We start from the raw sequence: 22,038 nt of genomic DNA, 5'->3' as shown, positions 1-22,038 counted from the left end.
AGCAGAGACTTAATTATAGTTCTGGCTCTCCCAGAAATGAAATCTTAAACCAGTCAATCAGGAATTGCCTGATCAGCATTAGTTAGGTAATATGTCTGATAGATCACCTAAAGGAAAGGTAACCTTCCAATAACCAACCCACTTTTGTATAACTTCCTTGCTCCTTCTCCTTTATAGCCATCAAAATCTTTCATTTTGTACAGTTCCTCAGAGTTCCTTTCTATCTGCCAGGTAGAATGCTGCCCAATTCAAATCAAATTTTGCTCAAGTCAACAAAAAATTTTTGTAATGTTTATTTACTGGGGCGTCTGGGTGGCTCAGTCGGTTAAACGTCGGGACTCTTGATTTCAGCTCAGGTCATAATCTCATGTTTCGTGAGTTCGAGCTGAGCCCCCCAACAGGCTCCACACAGTCAGCTTGGGATTCACTCTCTCTGCCCTCCCCCTGCCCACCCCCCCCCCCCACTCTCTCTCAAAATAAATAAACTTTAGGGCGGGGGGCGGGGGAGGGCCTGGGTGGCTCAGTCAGTTAAGCAATTGACTTCGGCTCAGGTCACAATCTCAAGGTCTGTGGATTCCAGCCCTGTGCTGGGCTCTGTGCTGACAGCTCAGAGCCTGGAGCCTGCGTGGGATTCTATGTCTCCCTCTCTCTCCGTGCCCTCACCTCCCTCCACTAGTGCTCTTGTCTTTCTCTCTGTCTCTCTCTCTCTCTCTCTCAAAATTGAATAAACATTAAACAAATAATAAAATTTAAGAAAAAAGAAAAAAAATGATTATTTATTTATTTTGAGAGAGTTTGAGAGAGAGACGGAGACAGAGAGACGGTGTCCCAAGCAGGCTCCAGGCTCAGCGCAGACTTGCCTACAAGGACTGTATCCCACCACCAGGAGATCATGACCTAAGCCTGGAGTCGTAGCCTTAACCAAGTGAGCCAAGTGGGTGCCCCAACAAAATTTTTAATACACCTCAGTTTATTTTGTTAACACCCTCTAGAAAAGCTTTGCTTTACAATCCATAACTATAGTAACGGGAGTGCTTGTTTTCCTATTCCTTGACAATAGAGAGTTACACTTTTTCTTTTTCCGGATTAATAGGTGAAAATGATCTAAACACCACTTTGCGTTTCTTTGATTAAATTTTAATACGTTTATTGATCATACTGTTCATCTTCTTTGTGAGTGCCTGTTCACATTCTTGACCTGTATTTGCTGTTTAAAGGACACTTGCTTTCTTGTTAATTTGTAAGAGCTCCTTACATACAGGGGCATCTATTTTTTAACCTGTAAGTAAGCCTTGGCTGGGAATTCAAACCCCAGGCCAAAAGGTGGCCCGTAGGTTTCTTAAGCCGGATAGCGGTTCCGCGCGCGTCTGTGAAAACACGACCCGGCTAGAGCATCACTGCAGGTGCGAGAGAGAGAGAGAGAGAGAGAGAGAGAGAGAGAGAGAGAGAGAGACCTCCTGGCGCAAAGCGGAGCCTTGACCTAGGCGGTGCGCTCCACAGGTCCCGGGCGTCGCCCGGTCGGCGCCAAATGACGGCCGCACTGCGCATGAACGGAAGCTGGGTCGCCCTTCCCCCACCTGCTTCCGGCCGCGGCTCATTTCTCGCGCCTCCGCCTCCGCCGCGGCTCGTGGTCGTCCCGCCATGGCACTGTCGCGGGGACTGCCCCGGGAGCTGGCCGAGGCCGTGGCCGGGGGCCGGGTGCTGGTGGTGGGAGCGGGCGGCATCGGCTGCGAGCTTCTCAAGAACCTCGTGCTCACTGGCTTCTCCCATATCGACCTGGTGAGGGCCAGGAGTGCGCGCGGGCTGAATGGCGGGCCGTGTTGCCGGGGCCGGGGGGCTCGGGCTCCGGAGGTCGGGACCAGAGTTGGAGGGGGCGGGGCGGCAGCAGGCCTGGAAACCCCGGGGTCGTGGCTGCCTGCAGAGAGGGCGCTGCTCGGCGGGGCCAGAGCGGGCCTCGCTGCATGCCTGGCCGGCTCGGGACGCCACAGAGGCCGCGGGCCGGGGTCTTCCTGGCGTCTCGCGGTGCGGCCGCCCCTGCCTCCTTGGCAGCGCGAATTTGTGGCGGCTCTAGGCTGTGGAGGAGGTCTCGTGTCTTTTCGCTTCAGGGCAGTTCCTCAGCTTTAAGGGGAGGCAGGAGGTGATTGTTTAAGTCTCTCGTGGAGGTTGTGACTGTTCAGTTGGGAGGTCTCCCTTAACTCAAATACTGGTCCAGAGCAGAGGGTGGCAGTAATAGGAGCCAATGCATACTGAGCGCTTGTCCCGAGACCGGCGATGTTCTGAGCGCATTAACGCATCTAATCTGCGCTACCGCCGTAAGGTTGCAGACGCAGTTTTCATCCCCCCCCCCCACTTTTTTATTTTAAACAGATGAGACGAAAAGTGAGATCTAGAAGGGTTTTAGTAAATTACCTTGAATCAGGAAGCAAGTGGCAGGACTCCTTTGGGGCTCTCACCCCTCTGTTCTGGGTGCAGTCTGTGTGACTGTCATTGTTATCTTCATAGATACGTTAGCTTGTATCACTGAAGATACTAGGATTTTAACTTTTGCATTGATGTACAGTGGCTGTAATTTTATTTTTATTTTTGGCTGTAATTTTAAATTATTTTTATTAATGTAAACTTTTTAGAGATTGGCGATGTTACGTGGAGCTTGGATGTCAGCTTAAAGTGTCTTAAAGTGTAGTGGAAACACGGAATGGAAAAAAAGTAAATATGGCAGACTGAACTATGAAATGAGGGGCGGGGGAAGAATTTACACATCTTTCCTTTGGCTGTTACAAAGTTATTCTTCCCATCCAGTTCTGTACCAGAAATCCAAATATGATGGTGCTTCAGCTGGTACCTATTGCTGCATGTTTAAAAGAACCGTTTTGTGGGGCGCCTGGGTGGCTCACTCTGTTGGGCATGTGACTTGGGCTCAGGTCATGATTTCCCAACTCCGTGGGTTTGAGCCCCGGGTGGGTGTCTCTGTGCTGAGCCCTGAGAGCCTGGAGCCTGCTTCCTATTCTCTCTCCTCTGTCTGCTCCTCCCCCTCCCCCCCCCCCCCCCCCCCCGCAGGGGCGCGCGCTCTCTTTATCCCAAAAATAAATAAACATTAAAAAAATTAAAGGAACTGTCTTGTAATAGACAAGACAGTGAATTGGGCACCTGAACAATAAATGCTGATCCTTTTCTATTTAATTTAATCACAAAATTTAATGTTTATTATTTTTGAGAGGGAGAGAGAGAGTGTGAGCAGGAGAGGAGCAGAGAGAGAGGGAGAGACGGAATCCAAAGCGGGCTCCAGGCTCTTGAGTAGTCAGCGCAGAGCTGGACTTGGGGCTTGAACTTACAAACCATGAGATCATGACCTGAGTGAGGCGAAGTGGGCAGTGGGCGCCGCTTAACTCAGCCACCCAGGCGCCCCTATTTGATTTAATTTTTATAATAGATTTAGAAAGTACAAATAGAAAATGTTTAGATGGTTATATATGATGATTTTCAGAAATTATAACCAAAGCTGTTAAGATGTTTCACAATTAGAATGTTTGATGACTCTTAATATAAATTTATAGAAAGTCTTTAGTCATTCTTATTTTCTTCCTTTATTTACTTACTTATTTATTTATTTATTTATTTATTTATTTATTGCTTTTGAGAGACAACAAGAGCGGGAGGGACCAAGGGAGAAGGGGTCAGAGGATCCAGAGCCTGCTCCCTGCTGACAACAGCCAGCTTGATGTGGGGTTTGATGTGGGGCTCGATGTGGGGCTCGATGTGGAACTGAACTCAGGAACTGTGAGATCATGACCTGAGCCAAAGTCAGACACCCAACCGACTGAGCCACCCAGGCGCCCCTCTTGTGTTTATTTTTAAGCAGCATTAGATAAAAGTTAAAATGTGACACTTTTTTCAACCTTGTGTGGATGTTTCCTTTCATAGCCCTTAGGTGAGAATTGTAAATGGAGTTGTGTGTGGGGGAAGACTTTTGAACTAAAGCAACAAAAACTCAGTAAATCTGCTAAGTGTCATTTAAGAAAAACGGGTCACAGTTAAATCTGATTTATTTGATTTGAAAGAGTAATTAAAGAAATGAATTATATTTATTTATTTTCTTTTTCAAAGTTTTTAAATTTATTTTTGGGACAGAGAGAGACAGAGCATGAACGGGGGAGGGGCAGAGAGAGAGGGAGACACAGAATCGGAAACAGGCTCCAGGCTCCGAGCCATCAGCCCAGAGCCTGACGCGGGGCTCGAACTCCCGGACCGCGAGATCGTGACCTGGCTGAAGTCGGACGCTTAACCGACTGCGCCACCTAGGCGCCCCTGAATTATATTTATTTTAATAAACCCATTATGATTTTATGCCATCTAAGGAATTTCCAAACATTTGCCAAGATGGTTAAAAAAATGCATCCTTTCTAAAATATTTTTGAGAAAGTTATCTCTGAAATTAAATCTTGATTTTTTTTTTCATATGTGTTAAAGTATTTTTGTCAGTTTAACAATTTTGGTATTACTGGGGAAAGCATTTCCTCTGCTAATGTAGCAAATAGCAAAAGTTTTGGGTTATGGGTGCTGAGGATAGTGATATTGCTCACACATACCAGAAAATTTGTGATTTATCTGGAGTTTATGCACTTGTAGATTGATCTGGATACTATCGACGTCAGCAACCTCAACAGGCAGTTTTTGTTTCAAAAGAAACATGTTGGAAGATCAAAGGCCCAGGTAACTTTACTTTTCTTATACCATTTCTGTTCATTTATATTTGTGCACTTTGATGGATCTTCTCTTTATGCTATCAGATTAACTGGGACTCTTCAGTGGGAGGGAGGATATAGGGGACGGCACTTAAGAGTACATCCTCCCGTTTTGATCCTCTAAGGCTATGCTGTCCTCAGTCGTGTTAACGGTGTCCCCTTCATATTTAAATTTCTGATTGTTTGCTTAGGATGAGCTTTGTTCTGTGTTCCTGCAGATTGGCTGCTCCTGTATTTGAGGGCTAGAGAACCTACAGCCCATGCTCTTGTCCCTTTTAGAAAAAGACAGCCTCCCTGAGGTTCTAGCCACCTTGATCTTTCTTTAGTTCCTTGAATGTTCCATCTTGACTCAAGGTCTTAAAACATCTTTTTACTTTGCTTTTTCTCCCAACGCTTTTGGCAAACTCCCACTCTTATCTCCTTTTCAGTTTTCAGATTTTGGCTTCCTTCTCTCGTGATATGCTCTGAATAAACCTCTTAGACTAAGACCTTCCTCTCACAACTTCTACTCTTTTTTTTTTTTTTTTAAGATTCTTTGAATATATTTAAGTAATTGCTACATCTAACGTGGGGCTTGCACTCACAACCCGAGATCAAGAGTTGCATGTTATTCCTTGCAACAGAGCCAGCCAGGCACCCCACAACTTCTACTTTTTCTGTGTATCATTTATCATTGTTTGTAATTTTGTTTATCTACATTGATTAGTGTCCCTTTGGCTTACCAAATGCTTCATACAGATCCTGGTAAATAGAAGATACTAAATACTTGTTGAATGAATGAATGGGTTAACACCTAGTTACTGCATTTTATATTTTTGCTGAGGTTTACCATTCATGTAGATGTATATATGGGAAAGGGCCGGCTCTCCTGTTATTTTTATTAAAATGTGTATAGCTTAATGTTAATGAAATTTTGTCACATTTTTATATTCCTTTAGTTTATAATATAAGATTAAATTTATATGTTTATATTTAATATAAGATATTATGTAAGTAGGTGAAATAACAGTATTGTTTGCCATAAATAAATTTGAAGTGCAGAGAGAAATGTTGTAGCAATCAAGTTAGTAATTGAGTGTTGTTTGTTTTTCCAGGTTGCTAAAGAAAGTGTACTGCAGTTTTACCCGAAAGCTAATATCATAGCCTACCATGACAGCATCATGAAGTATGTTCTAATTATTATGTTGCAGAATTGAGTTTGTTGTGAGTTAAACTTTCAAAGTATATGGTATTTTTATTAGCTACATGAGCTTGAGGTCATTCTGCTCTTTAAGAATTTTTTTTTTTTTTTTAATCTTAACTATAAAGAACAAACTGATGGTTATCAGAGGGAAGGTGCAGGGGGTGGAGTGGGGGTGGGTTAAATAGATGAAGGGTATTATTAAGGAGGGCACTTATGATGAGCGCCTGGTATTGTATGTAAGTGTTGAGTCACTAAATAGCTAGTATAACACTGAATGTTAACTAACTGAAATTTAAATAATAATTTTGTAAAAAAATTTTTCTAGAAAAAATGTGGTAGCTTGTACTCACATAATAAGTTGTGTTTTTTAAGTTTATATGATTTCAGGGAGTTAGATAAGAGGTAAGATATTTTAATACTTTAAATGAGTTACTTTTTCATGAGAGTTTTTTAAATGAGTTACTTTTTAATGAGAAACTTATAAAGGGCCTTTATTTTTGTTTTAAATAAAGATATAGTAAACTATGAAAAATCCTTATATAATGGTCCAGACTTTTCTAAGTATATTGTTCTCATTCTGATTGATTTCATCTGTGGTCTTCTTCAATTTCAAAGGTTGCTTCCCAAAATATTTATTTTGACTGTGACTTCTATAATATAACACTAGGAATTGTGAAGGGGTCATAGTTTTCACAGTACATAAATATTCTCTGCTCTCCGTGAATATATAACTATGGAAGTGTTGGGGCATAGGAATCCTGGATCTAAATTATCCTTTATGTATAGCTGTTGTCTAGCTTACAAGTAAATGGTATTAAAAATAATAACTTCTGGGGCGCCTGGGTGGCTCAGTCGGTTGAGCGTCCGACTTCGGCTCAGGTCACGATCTCGCGGTTCGTGAGTTCGAGCCCCGCATCGGGCTCTGGGCTGATGGCTCAGAGCCTGGAGCCTGCTTCCGATTCTGTGTCTCCCTCTCTCTCTGCCCCTCCCCCGTTCATGCTCTGTCTCTCTCTGTCCCAAAAATAAATAAACGTTAAAAAAAAAAAATTAAAAAAAAAAAAAATAACTTCTCATTTGAGGCCTGGAATTAGAGAAAGTCTTACACTTTCTCCGGAAATATGTATCTCCACCTTTTTTATTCTCTGGTTGTTTGCTCTGCAAACCTTTGCATAGCCCTATAACTCTCTTACCCGTATTGCTTTCCCAGTGCTGCTAAAAGTGGGAACCCTAGAGGCCTGACCCCTGCCTGATCCTGACCATGTGAGGTGAAGCCAGAGGCCAGGCATATCCTGGGAATGTGTTCTTTGTATGTTCCCAGGCTGCCCAGAGAGGGCCTATGGGACCTGTGAAGCCATGCCATCTTTCTGCCAGTTTGAGATCCTGCTCTTGAGCCCTGGGTAGCTGGCCAGAAAGGGTGTCTAGTCACTCACAGGGATTGGTGGGAAGTAATGTCGTTAAAATCTGCTTATGGTATTTGGAAAAAATCAAATGTATAATAGAGACCCCTCCCTGATATCAGTTATTTTTGCACCATTACTTTAATACGCTTTTTAGGACCCTGTATTATACGTGAAGATCATGTGTAAGGCCAGTTGTTTTGGTGACATTTGTTTTATTTTGTTTTGTAGCCCTGACTATAATGTGGAATTTTTTCGACAGTTTATATTGGTTATGAATGCTTTGGATAACAGAGGTGAGATTATTTTTAATACATTTAATTTCTAAGTATTTTCCTTCCCCTATAACAAGGCTGTTTATACTTTTTAGTATTTTAAATATTTCCTCAGTAGTTCGAATCCAGAGAGAAGTAAGGTTAGGTTTAAAGTTTACCAGTTGGTTGTAATTTTAACTAGAACAGGCAGGAATTTAGCTATCATATACTCTGCTATTCTACCAAAAGGTGTGAAGATAGAAGTTGTTAAAACGCTAAAGAGGGTGAGTACATTTGGTATGTGGGTGTGTGCTTGTTTCAGAGTATTCCATCACTGAAGCACAGTGTGACTTCCTTCATATATATGGAGACGAAATATCAATGCCTACATCCCACCAAGACCAGTTAAATCAGACTCTGAATATCATAATTTTTCAATTTCCTGCGTGATTCTAAAGTACAGTCAGGGCCCTAAAACCATGGTTTTGAGAATGTGGCAGCAGGTTGTCAAAGTTAGCATAGATGCCATGGATCTTGAATTATTTTCGATATGGCTGGTACCATAAAATATCAGCCTGGATTCTATTTAGATGTACACATTTTGAACCATTTAAGCTTTTCACAGTAGGGGGTGATGTTTCTTATAATCAAGTATTGTATAGCCAGTCATTGTTCCACATGTAAAACAACACCTGTGGAGTGGTTTGTAACAATTTTGAGCCAGAAATACCAAAGAAAAAACACAAAGCAGAGAAAGGGTCAGGATGACTTACTAGACTCCTCTTTACTCCCCTTGCCTTAAACTGCCTTTATAGTTCCAAGTTGATATTCCACATTCTTCATTCATTGCCATGTGTTATCTGATAATTTTATTAGAATAATAGTAAGTTAAGGACTCAGAACTCATTGAGACAATATTTTAGCCAAGATTAATAGAGGAGGCACAGCTATAGAATAGAAAGGTGACACTTTGGAATTTAAAAAGTATAGTAAGGGTGCTTTTTCTTGGAGTAAATTTGTCATATAAATTCCTCGTATTTGGAATTTTGCTAGCGAATGTCTCTTATGTAACAGTTGTATTACCCTGGTCATAGCTATAAGAAAATTGCATATAAAAATAAAAAAAATTAGTTTGGGTAAATGTCATCCTAATTAAAGGTAACTGATTTCCCCCCCCATCACCTCCTGCTAACTAGTGTTTTTCTTCCAGCTGCTCGCAACCATGTTAATAGGATGTGCCTGGCAGCTGATGTTCCTCTTATTGAGAGTGGAACTGCTGGTTATCTTGGGCAAGTAACTACCATCAAAAAGGTAAAATAAATTTTTTTTTACTTCCCAAATATTTGTGATCTTATGGAGGGAAGAAGTAAACTTTGGGTTTAGATGATATGGGCTGGTTAGTACCCAAGATGTAGGGATTTTTGTACTCTGATAAAACTAGATACTGTATCAAGTAATAAAGAGTATTATAAGCAGAGATGTTTTTTTTTTTTTTAAACTCTGTGCTACTTTGTTTCTGTAGCTTGTATATTAAAATTATTAGACTGGTAAACATAATAAAATTGCCTTTTAAAATTCTTTGTAGCTGAGGCTACATGTCATGCTGTAGTTGATATATGATGAAACTGCCTTCTGCAAAGTTATTTTTTATCTAAAGTCTAGATTCATAGATCTGAAGAGTACTTTGAAAAATTTTGGTGTCTTTGTGAAATATTTCAAATGTTTAGATAAAACTAGAGAATAATAGAGTAAATGAATACCTGTGCACTCAAACCCAGTTTATAAAATGCAGCATTGTGGTTTGTTGTTGTTTTTTGTTTGTTTTTGTTTTCTAGTTCTTTCAAGGAAATTAAACATAGATACATTTGAAGAATCATTTTGCAGGTTTTGAAACCAAAAGGAATTACACTTGACTTAAAATGTGCTATTTTTGTCCATTATTTGGCAGTTTACCCATGTTGAAAATTGTGGCTCTGCTTCATTTGTTTCAGCTGATAAATACTACTCTTGGAAGCTTATTTAGTATCATTCTACAAAGACTCTTGTAAATGTCAGTGTGTGTTAAATTTTAGTTAAGTCAGTGGATTCCTTCAGGATCTATTCATAGGTCAAAGCAGTAGTTCTCTTGTTTTCTACTGTGATTTAAGGAATGGCTGCCCCCAAGAAAGCTTATTCAAAGGACACCAGAAATGGTGTCTGCTGCCATTTATGTTAAAACACTATTTGCCAGTTGGGGTTCTTTTTTAGGTTTCTTGTTGAGAGACAGAAAGTGCATGCATGAGCCAGTGGGGAAGGGACAGAGAGAGGATCTGAGTGGGCTCTGTGTTGACAGCAGAAAGCCTGATGTGGGGCTCCAAGTCAGGAACTGTGAGGTCATGACCTGAGCTGAAGTTAGATTGATCCACCCAGGCTCCCCTCAAGTTTTGGTTCTTTAACCATTATTGTAAAGACATTGCTTATTAACATGATCTTAAGATATTAGTATGTATTAAGACTGAGGTTGAGGATTGCTTAACTGAGGAATATTCATCTGATGGTTTTGAAAAATTGTCTTATGAACCATAGACTTCTTCCAAGGATTCCTTATGGTGCAAGTTAAAATGTAAGCTTAACTGAATTCTTCCTGAAACCAGTATTGCACTGTATGTTAACTAACTAAAATTTAAAAAATAAAATGGAAAAAAAAAAAAAAAGATGTAAGCCTAAATCAACAAAATGAAGAGTATTGGTTTGGTAATAGCCACGAATTTTCTGTGTATCTAGGTAGTTCTTGAAATTAATACTTTTAATTTGCTTAGTTTTTAGGAAATTACAAGTAACACGAATATAATGGGTAATACTTAAATAATGGAGGTACACACCTTTGGCAGATAATTGGTTAGAAAGCTGTTGTTTGTCTATCTAGTAATTTTTCTTTTGTTTAATGTGATTAAGGTAAACTTCTTGTGTTTGCTATTCAGGTACAGTAATTTCCTTTGGCTTGTTGTAAGTGGTGTTCAATGGTCCAGGAGTCAGAGAAATCCTGGCTTAGACTTAGCTGTGACTGTGATTGATTCAGTTCATATTTGTTATAGTTCCTCATCTGTAAAGTAAGAATTTTGGAGTCACTAATATTTTAAAATTTCCTTGACAGTACAAAATACAGTTGGAATGTAGATGAATGAATGTTTATGATGATATTACTCGATAGTGTTGGAAAACCACCATCATGGGATAAATGTTCTTCTCATATCCTGATTTTGCAGGGTGTAACTGAGTGTTATGAGTGTCATCCCAAACCTACCCAGAGAACTTTTCCTGGCTGTACAATTCGTAACACACCTTCAGAACCTATTCATTGCATCGTTTGGGCAAAGTATTTGTTCAAGTAAGAGTATATATATTTCTGGGTATATTTTCAGTACTGATGATAGGAAATGGGGCTGTTTTTATTTAAATCTCTTGGAGAGATTATGATGAATATTCTTTTATTTACTTATTTATTTTAAAGAGTTTATTTATTTATTTTGAGAGGGAGAGAGCGCGAGCTGGAGAGAAGCAGTGAGAGAGGGAAGGAGAGAATCCTAAGCAGGCTCTGTGCTGTAGCATAGAGTCCAATATGGGGGCTCAAACTCATGAACTGTGAGGTCGTGACCTGAGCCGAAGGTCAGACGCACAAGAGTCAGACGCTTAACTGTTCCACCCAGGCACCCCTAGATGAATATTCTTTTAAATATGGTGGAGATATTCGGTAGATTAAATTCAGTCAACATTGCATGCCTGTTTTTAATTCATTGGTTAAAAACTAATGGAAATTAAAAATAGTTTTTACTGGTAACGAAAGTAATATATGTGAAAGTTGGATGCATCAAATATGGCAGCTGGAAGAAAAGTTCTAGGCTTACACACTTGAAGAAAGATGAACGTTAACGTGCTAAGGATCCAACTTAGAAAGACAGGATAAACTCCAAAGAAATTAGCAGGAAGGATATAATTGAGATAAGAGGGAAAAAATACTTTATCGAGTTCATCATGAAAAGGAGAGGAAAGATGAATAACTAAATGGAGAATGTAATCCCAGCATAGATTTAAATGATAGTAAAGAACAAAAGGATGATAATAAAAATACCATGCCAGTATACTGAAAATTTTAATGATCTGGATAAATTCATTTTAAAAAACTTTAAAAAAACCCCAAAAAATTAATTAAAAAAGAAATAGAAAGCTTGAACTGTACTATGTCTTAGGGGAGTTTAATCCGTCGTTTTAATTCTTAGTAATGCAACAAACCTTTATGAATTTGCAGGTGATTTCCACTGAATTTACAAGTAATATATCATTCTAATAAGGTAAACTGTCCCAGAGACATTTTTTAAAAATGCAGTACTTCTTAGTTTTTATTATGGGACTCTGATGTCTTTGATAACAAAACCAGTTAAGGCCATAATGGAATAAAAGGAAAATTTCAGGACATTCTCATTCATAAACATAGATGCAAAAATCCTATACAAAATACTTGCATACAAATCTAGAATTGTGTAAAACAAAAAGTATACCATGACAAGGTTGTATTTATTCTAAGAATACAAGCCACAATTTAATACACATCATTCACTTCATTAAGAAAATAAAGAGAAACTGGGTAGCCTTCATAGATGCAGAAAAAACATTTGACAAAATTCAGGAAATACCCTTTCATGACAAAAATTGTGGGTTTTTTTTTTTTTTTTAAGATTTTATTTTTAATCCTTTATTTTAAGTATTCTCTATACCCAACGTGGGAATTTTACAACCCCAAGATCAAGAGTCGCACACTCCACCAACTGAGCCAGCCAGGTGCCCCTCATGACAAAAATTCTTAATAAAATATGAAGAAAACTTTATCAACCTGGTAAAAGATGCCTTTTACAAACCTACAGCAAACACTGGTTTTCTGGGAGCCTTGCTGGCTCAGTTGGTGGAGCATGCAATGTGACTTTTAATCTCAAGGTTGTGAGTTCAAGCCCCACATGGGGCATGGAGCCTAGTTAAAATTAAAAGAGTTTGTTTGATTTTCTTTATTTTTTGATTATGGTATAATGTATATGCACTCAGAAGAGTATGCATATAATGGTATAATGATGAAATTTCACAAAAAATGTAAGCTTCATTCAGCAAACTTTTTTTATTTTTAACAGACTTTTTAGAACAGTTTCAGATTTACAGGAAAATTGAGAAGATAGAACAGAGTTCTCACACCCAGTTTCCTCTGTTAGCATCTTATGATACATATGTAACAATTAAGGAACCACTACTGGTATCTTTATTAACTGAAGTCCATAGTTTATTTAGAGAGCCCTTTGTTTTTACCCAGTGTCCCTTTTCTGTTCCAGGATACCACATTACCATTAGATGTCTGTCATGTCTCTTTAGGCCTCCTTTGACTGTGACAGTTTCTCAGGCTTTCCTTGTTGTCTGTGACCTCCAAAGAAATTAGGAAGAGTCTGGAGGACTGGTCTGGAGGAGTACTGGTCAGGTATTTTGTAGGATACCCCACTATTGAAATTTTTTTTTTTCATGACGATACTATTATTTTGAGCTGTTGAGAGGGAAATCACAGAGGTAGTTAAATTGCCATTTTCATCACATCATGTGAAGAATGTGTTATTGACAAGATTTATGACTGTTAATGTTGGGCTTGATCACTTAGCTAAGGTAGTGTTTGTCTGGTTTCTCCACTGTAAAGTTTCTCACTTTTTTAATGTTTATTTTTGAAGGAGAGCGAGGGTGCGAGCAGGGGAGGGGCAGAGAGAGAGGGAGACACAGAATCCAAAGCAGGATCCAGGCTCTGAGCTGTCAACACAGAGCCCGACGCAGGGCTAGAACTCACGGGCCATGAGACCATGACCTGAGCCTAAGTCGGACACTTAAACGACTGAACCACCCAGGCGCCCCTTTCACCCCCACTTTCTATATTGTGCCATGCACTTTGGAAGGAAGTCACTCTGTGCAGCCCACACCTAAAGAATGGGAGCTGTTTTCTGCTTCCTTGAGGGCAGAGTATCTATGTAAGTTATTTAGAGTTCTTCTGCCTGGAAGGTTTGTCTCTTCTCACCCGTTTATTGATTTATTCAATCATTTACATCGATGTGGACTCTTTGAATATATTTTATACTTTAGGTTATAATCCAGTAGGGTATTTTGTTGCTCAGATTGTTCTGTCTTTGGCCATTGGGAGCTCTTTCTGTTGACTGTGCTCTTAGACATATGCCATCAATGTGTGGTGGGGTTTGGGGAGCAATTCCTTGCTTTCTGGTACTAGAAGATGCCCCAGGCTCATCATGTCTATTTCCTGCCATAGTAGCAGGCCTTTCTCCAAGGAGCCCTGGTTTCCTTTTATTGAAGAATGGCATTAGAAAGTCAGATCTGAATGCTCGCCATGCTATTACGTGTCGTTTCTTTTAAGCCCTTTTAGCCAACAGAGCAAAAAAATCTTTTTATACTAATCTGTATGTATACACACAAATTTACAAACATTTCTGTTTCTAACCATCTACCTATATTAAGGTAAACATGAATTCATACTGGTGTCTAGTCCCTAAACTCTAGTCCATTACTATATGGATCATTCTAGCTTCCTCCCCTTGCTTATCTGCACACTCCCACCCCCACCAGTCAGAAACCTCCATTATTTACCATTCATATGCTTAATACAAGCATTTTTTTTTTTTAACTTTTTAAATGTTTATTTAGTTTTGAGAGAGAGAGAGAGAGAGAGAAACAATCCGAAGCAGGCTTCAGGCTCTGAGCTGTCAGCACAGAGCCCAGTACAGGGCTCAATCCCATGAACCATGACCTGAGCTGAAGTCGGATGCTTACCCGACTGAGCCACCCAGGCGCCCTATACAAGCATTATTTTTAATGATGAAAGTTATAAAGCATCTCCTTTGTAATCTGAGATGGCATGAGGATGCCATTACTGCTGCTTTTATTTGGTGTTGTAATGAAGTTCCTAGCCAGCATAATAAAACAAAAAGAAAATAGAGGATTAAGAATTGGGAAAAGAAGAAACAAAACTGTTGTTTACATACTGTATAGTTTACATACTGTATAGTGAAAAGTTCCAGAGAATCTATAGACAAATTATTAGAAATAATGACAGTTTAGCAACATGGCCAACTAAAAGATGGCATGTCTGTATGCAGTATCGTGCCATTGGAAAATACAAAAGTAGATAACTCACTATAAAAGCATATAATTAAATATTAAAGATAATTAAATGTGAAGCATCAGAAAACATGAAATACCTGAGAATAAATCTTAAGATTTGTAAGACCCAGTGTGGAAGATTAGTGAGTACTGGCACATAAAAGGAAGTATAAAATAAAAGGAGAGAATGTGTCCTTGATCTCCAAGTTGATCTATAGATTCAAATGCAATTCCAGTTAAAATCTCATCAGAGTTTTTATTAGAATTCATTCAGCTGATTGTAAAATTTATGTCAAGAGTAAGGCCTAAACAAACATTCCTGAAGTAAGTTGAGGTGACTTGTTCTAATAGATGTCAAGGTTTAATAAAAGCTAAAAGGAAGTTACAGTGTGTTGCTGGTGCAGAGATAGAAAAATAGACCATTGGGACAATGCAGAATTCATGACCAAGGTTGCATAGGAGATCCCAGATGAAAGAAGGGATTAAGTGAAAGGACAATTCATTATCAATGTGGAAAATACATTCTCTACTTCAAATAATATATGAAAATTAAGTCCAGATGGATAAGGTATTTAGATGTGAAAGGAAAAACTAAATCTTTCTAATATAGGGGGAAATCTTTATCCTTAGAGTTCATGAACGATTTCTTAAGACACATAAAGTGCCAACCACAAAAGAAAATATTGATTCATTCAAATTCATCAAATGTCTTATGAAAAGACATTACATATGAGAAAATATTTGCAACATAAAATCAACTAAAAATTATGATGCATAATATATTCCTGTAATGAGTAAGAAAAAGACAACCTGACAAGATAATATGAACGGGAACTTTTCGAGGGAAACCCAAATAGGAAATAAGCAAATGAAGATATGTTCACCTTTATGACTAACTTGGAAAATTAAGAATAAAATCACAATAAGATACCATTTTACACTAAGTAGTTTGGCAAAACATTACATTTAGAGAAGCAAATTGATAGGAACTCTTACATGCCATTGTGGGGGTGGAAATTGGTACAGTGACTTTGAGAACAAGTGGACATTTTCTTGTAAAGTGTATCAGGAACTTTGAGATGACTGCTTTTTTTTTTTTTTTAATTATTTAAAGGATTCCTTTAAAAAGATACCTTTCTTATAAGCCAAGAACTTGAGGAAAGGTTGGAACATTATATTCCTGTAAATGTTATTAAATAGTTTATAGGGTAACTGAATTAACAAAAAAGAATTTCTGCTAATGTATTATTGTTTCTTAAGGCCTGTTAGTAGTAAAGATATATACTACCATGAAAAAAATGTCTCCTTGCTTATTCCTGCTGATTCCTAGATCACCCAGCATGTGGCAGGTGTGTAACAGTGTTTTTTGCATAGCTAACTGCACGTGTACTTCACAAATATTATTCTGGCCTTAGAATGTTATCCAAATTGGAATGTAAAAGCTGCTCACCTGTATCTCTCTGTTGATTTATTTAATTTTGAGAGGGAAAGAGAGAGCACGAGTGGGGGAGGGGCAGAGAGAGAGAGAGAGGGGGAGACAGAATCCCAAGCAGGCTCCACACTGTCAGCGCAGAGCCTGATGCAGGGCTTGAACACATGAACTGTGAGATCATGACCTGAGCCAAAATCAGGGGTTGGACAGTTAGCCACCCAGCCACATAGGTGCCCCTGCTCATCTGTCTCTTGCTCAATGATTTTAACTAGGAATTTGCAGTGCCAAGATGATAGGAATGCATCTAGGTCTACTAAAATTTAGCCTTCCTTGTGTTATGGTTGAAATGCAAGCTATCTTGCAAGATAGATGCAAGCTATCTAAACAGGTTGCTTTAATGCTTTTAAGTATATGGAGTATAAAGATTTGGAATATTCTAAATTAGTTGTTTTGGGGGAAGTAAGAAAAGTAAAGATTTGTTCATAATATTTTATTGTACATAAATATTTCCTGCTCTTTTTGTAGCCAGTTGTTTGGGGAAGAAGATGCTGATCAAGAAGTATCCCCTGACAGAGCTGACCCTGAAGCTTCCTGTAAGTAGATTGGGATATGTTCTCTTATTTAGTGAGCACTACCTTTCTTTTACTAGCTTAATGTTGATAGCATAAGAGGAGAAAAAAAATAATTGCTGTTATGTGTTAGATAGTATGTGTTTAAGAGACAAAGGAAGAGAGAATCCCACACAGGCACCCCTCCTGTCAACGCAGAGCCCGACACAGGGATGGAACCCACCAACTGAGAGATCATGACCTGAACTGAAATCGAGAGCCAGATGCTTAACTGAGTCACTTAGGCACCCCATATCATTTCATCTTTGAAAGACTGTTTTAAAGAGTGAGTAGTCCTGTTTTACTAGTGAAGACAAGGTGCAGAGAAATTTCATGAAGGTAGTAAATAGAGCTGAGAGTTGTTTTCAATCTGATTACAAGTCCATACTTTGAACTCTTCTATATGTGGCCCTCAAAAACTGAGGTAGGAAAAGATGCTGATGAGCATATTGTTGTCCTTTCTCTTTGAACTTAGATTGTGTCATGTGCAGGTGACTTCCGTGAATGGCTTTTTTCCCCAAAGGTAGATGAGAGCTTAGTTTTACATTTACAGCTGAAAATGAAATAGTGTTTGTTTTGTAGGGGAACCAATGGAAGCTGAAGCGAGAGCCAGAGCATCTAATGAAGATGGTGACATTAAACGTATTTCCACTAAGGAATGGGCTAAATCAACAGGATATGATCCAGTTAAACTTTTTACCAAGGTTCGATTTGCTTTCTTTATAATTATGGATAGACGTATTCTGTTTTAAAATAGTACATGAAATTGAAATATGCTTTTTATGCCTAATGTCGTCTTAATAAGTTGAGTGGTGTCATCAGGATAATCAGGTTTTACATTTTTAGCTCTCATGTTAAATCGGTATCTCCATAGGAATTAAAATTGGTGGCTCACTTACACACTCTTGGTCATCTTTCCTTCCCTCACTTTCACTGAACTTTCTAGTTTTCCTTATAACTGACCTTTGATTCCTGCTGTTTCTTGTCTTATATCCTTTTCCTGCTCAAATCCCTTGGGAATTTGATTGACATGTACTGAATTGCTCTTGAATTCCTAATCCTCTCGTTCTTGGCTGAATCCCTCTTCATTATTATATATTATTTGCCTGCTGAATATTTCTGGAGAAATCTAGAAGACTTTTAATTGGCTCTATCTAATTGTAGCCCAGGTAGGTCTTCATGTCTGTGTTTTTAAAAGTCTTTTCACTTCTTTTGTCTTCACTCCCCAGCAAGTTTATCATAATAGATACTTGAAGATTTCTCAGCTTTTCTTAAAAGTGCCTGATATATGCTTAACATCCACACTGAGCAGATGACCTTAAGGATATATTAACAGGTTTAAACCATTGGACAAAATGTACCTGTTAAGAGAATGTCCCACTTCATGCAAATTCTCTTCCCCTCTGCTGTTTGAGAGGTATCTCTTGGAGTAAAGGTTAATTCTTCTACTTTTCCTTCTCCTTGTGCCTTAGTCTTACAATTTTTCTTTATCACTGTATTTTGCTGATTTAATTACAGTATGTTTTGGTGTGGATCTGCTTTTGTTGATTTTGGTGGGAGTTCTGTGTCCTCCCTGGATCTGAATATGTTTCCTTCCCTAGATTAGGGAACTATTGTTTCTTCAGATACATTTTTTGCTCCCTTTTTCTCTCCTCTTCTTCTGGGACTCGTAGGATAGAATGTTAATTATGTTTCATGGAGTCACCCAGTACCCTAAGTCTATTTTCATTTTGTATAATTCTTTTTTCTAAAAGACAGTGACCTGTCTTTTAGGTCACTGATTTGTTCCTCTGCTTCTTCCATCCTGCTGTTCATTCCACCAAATGTGTTTCTCATTTTCTGTGAGATGATCTGAGCTGAAACCAAGAGTCGGACACTTAACTGACTGAGCCACCTAGGTGCTCCTGGTTGACTCTTAAACCTATTTCATTTATTTCTTCATTACAGCCTTTTCTTTGGAGAATGGATTTTGATTTTGATTGTGCTTAAAATGTACTTTATTATAGATGGTGACAATATTTTCCAAACTGGTGTCTGTATACCTATTTCCCTTCCAGTTTGAGCAACAGTTGAATGCCAACATAATCTGAAGTATATCTCCAGTCTGTTTAGTAGGTAACTAAGCATCTGCTGTGTGCCAGTCACCACTCTGACAGAAGATATAGTGGTGAACAAGAGAGAAAATAGGGCGCCAACTCTTTCTAGGTAATTCATAGTTCAAAGGGAAAGTTAAACATATAGCAAGTAATATATTCAGAATGTTGTGATAGTAAGTTCAGATGGATTGGAACCCTTTGATACTAAGTAGACTTAATGTACATATTATTTAATGTTGTTAGACCTAGTATGCAGGTTCAAAAGAGGCTTTCCAGAGGAAGTGATATTTCAACCCAAAACTTTAAAGAATGGGGGGGGGGGGATAAGGTATACAAATAAAGCCTCAGGTTGAAAAACTGAAACAGTGCCCATTAAAGGGGAAAGTGGGAAGAGGGCTGGAAACATAAGCTGAGGCTAGATCAGGCAGGACTTCCTAGGTCATGACAAGGATGTTATACCAAGGCAATGGGAATCCATTAAAAGGTAGTCTATAGGATTACTATGAGAATACAGTGGGTATGCTGTGCCCTCTAGGTCCTGATAATTCCTATTGTAGTCTTATATGGGAAGGTGCCTTCTGGGATTGTGCAATGCTAGATCTGAAGTACAGCCCATCTGTATTCCCAGTGTAGCGTGGAGGAAAAGTAGATTGAATAGGACTTAGGATGTTTAAGGTGAGGAACAGTGAAGAATCAGGAATGATAACTGGGTTCCTACTGAACAGGGTGCCATTCTCTGAGATAGGTAAGGTGGGAAGCAGGTGTGTTGTGTAGAGGTTAGAGGAAAGGGGAAGGTGATAGAATCAATTTTGAGATTCCTGTGGAATATTAGAGAAAGGACAGGTGATTGTAAAGGCAAGCAGAGAGGTTTAGACTGGGATTCATAGGCCTATAGAAAGAGAAAAGAGCATGAAGATGGTTTAGTACAGAACTCTGAGGGCTTCCCAGTCTTTAATAATTGGATAAAGGGCATGGATAGAGCTTGTTCCTGGAAAACCACACTAATTCACCATTGCCTGGGAGGCTTTCCAGCCAAGTGCTTAAGGTCCTCTACAAAATGTCTCTAACCACATTTGTTACCCAAATAATAATGTGCGTCTCATTTCCTTATGTGTGCACCCATTTCAGATGTTACCATCTCCTTGAACTCTTTATTGATTCTTCTAGAACAAAGTTCCTGCTAGTACTCAAAGCTATGTGATTTTTGCTCTAAATTGTATTCTATTTGTATATTTGGCTGCTTTTCTAAAGGTTTAAGGATGTTTAATAAATATTGATAGAGTTGAACATATTTTGATAGAACTAGTTCTGAATATTTTTATTAAGCCAATTTTAAATTAATAGCTGACACAATAAGTGTATTGACTAAATCAACTGACAATAGGAAATGCAACTGAGGAAAAAGTAAAAATACTAAAATCATCTGAAATTCTACAGGATAGTGCCAAACAGGCACTATCCCAAAACAGGATTGTTTTGTTTTTGAGCTTCTGGAGCGGGTTGAAATAGTAATTGTTTTATTTTTTAACTTTGAGGGTGGGAGCAGACCACGTTTCCAAGATGTTACATATAGGTGGTTAAGAGCTGGTTTTGAGTACTTTTAAAATGTTTATGCTTTATTGCTGTATACCCATGAACTTGGAGGTATTACTAACTGGTATCTCTAGGCTCAATGATTTTATTCAATTCTTGTGGAGCTGGTGCAGGTTTATTTAGCTCCTTGATTGGTGTGATTTTGCTTCTGATTGATCTTTGGGGCTTTAGGTGTGCCTAGGGGAGGTGACAGGTGCAGTGAGCAGTGTTCAGAGTTCCCTTTCTCTGTTTTCCTCAGAATTTCTGCTTTCACTATTTCAAAAGCGAGGTTCTGTGTAAAAATTTCTTTCTATACAAGGTTTAAGTTTTGTGGGTTTTTTTATCTTTTGGAAATTGTTGATCTGTTAGTATAGAGCATGACCTTAAATCAGAATATTCTATGGTGTAATATTTGTAATCAACAATGATATTGCTATATTTTATCAGCATAGGGGCTGTAGGATTTATGAGATTTTATTTTATTTTGTTTTATTTTTAAGCTTTTTAAAGATGATATCCGGTATCTGTTGACAATGGACAAACTGTGGCGGAAAAGGAAACCTCCAGTTCCGTTGGACTGGGCTGAAGTACAAAGTCAAGGTAAAGACTTTTATGAGGCACCTATCTGGCTCAGTCGGAAGAGCATGTGGCTCTTGACCTCTCAGGACTGTGAGTGTAAGCCCCATGTTAGGTGTAGAGATTACTTAAATAAATAAACTTAAAAAAGAAATTCATTTTAGTCTCTGGGATACCGAAATTGGTAATTCTCTTACCTGAAATCTTTAAATACCTTGAATTTCATTGTAAGAAATTCTAACAGTTTAGAAACATATGATGAAGGGAGATCACTGGAAATCTTATCACCTAGGGAAATAGCCATTATTAACACTTAGGGAGTGTCTTTGTAGTTCAGCCCTGTGCACAGAAACAAAGAGGACTTTTGTACATACTTTACGTAAGTTGAATCATACTATTCATATATTCGTACTTGCTCTTTCCAGTATTATTTAACTAGTGCCCCTTGGTTAACCTTTGTTTTGTATTTTCCCCGAAATAAGGTGTTGTGCTAAGTATACATGCACATACATCTTTGTACCTTTGTGTGTCTCTTAAAGATTTAGTGTATTTGTAATTTAAAAAAATTTTTTTAATGTTTATTTTTGAGACAGAGAAACAGAGCATGAACAGGGGAGGGGTAGAGAGAGAGGGAGACACAGAATCTGAAGCGGGCTCTGGGCTCTGAGCTGTCAGCACAGAGCCCGATGCAGGGCTCGAACTCACAGACTGTGAGATCATGACCTGAGCTGAAGTCAAAAGCTTAACCGATTGAGCCACCCAGGCGCCCCTAATGCATTTGTAATTTTAAATGTGAAAAAAAACTATCGTAGTAGTGGCTACTTCCTTATTCTACCGCCTCTTCCACACATTGTATCTTGTCTTACCTGAATTATATTATACAGCAGTGGTCAGCACACAAACTTAGAGAGTCCCGGGAGATTTGGGGTGTCAGTTTTGAGCACTTCTCCACAGTAACAAATATTTGACTTTACAGACTAAATTCAGATATGGTTCTGATAGCTTCCACTT

General features: G+C 38.7%; 1 protein-coding gene across 4 annotated transcripts in view; it reads left to right on the top strand.

Annotated features, from left to right (window-relative positions):
- Positions 1-1,582: 1,582 nt before the first annotated feature.
- UBA2 (ubiquitin like modifier activating enzyme 2) overlaps positions 1,583-22,038 on the top strand; it is a 41,302-nt gene continuing 20,846 nt past the window's right edge. For 3 of the 4 annotated variants that reach the window (XM_058708609.1, XM_058708610.1, XM_058708608.1), the window contains exons 1-9: positions 1,584-1,779; positions 4,627-4,710; positions 5,837-5,907; positions 7,554-7,618; positions 8,787-8,887; positions 10,822-10,943; positions 16,701-16,768; positions 17,366-17,487; positions 20,952-21,051. In XM_058708609.1, coding sequence (XP_058564592.1) covers positions 1,642-1,779; positions 4,627-4,710; positions 5,837-5,907; positions 7,554-7,618; positions 8,787-8,887; positions 10,822-10,943; positions 16,701-16,768; positions 17,366-17,487; positions 20,952-21,051 — 871 coding nt within the window. In that variant the 5' untranslated portion in view covers positions 1,584-1,641. Of the gene's footprint in view, positions 1,780-4,626; positions 4,711-5,836; positions 5,908-7,553; positions 7,619-8,786; positions 8,888-10,821; positions 10,944-16,700; positions 16,769-17,365; positions 17,488-20,951; positions 21,052-22,038 lie in introns of all 4 variants that reach the window. The other variant, XM_058708611.1, reaches the window with a different exon arrangement.

Source organism: Neofelis nebulosa, chromosome 17, assembly GCF_028018385.1.
Source record: "Neofelis nebulosa isolate mNeoNeb1 chromosome 17, mNeoNeb1.pri, whole genome shotgun sequence".
Taxonomy (NCBI): domain Eukaryota; kingdom Metazoa; phylum Chordata; class Mammalia; order Carnivora; family Felidae; genus Neofelis; species Neofelis nebulosa.
This window is presented reverse-complemented; position numbering and strand designations above follow the sequence as displayed.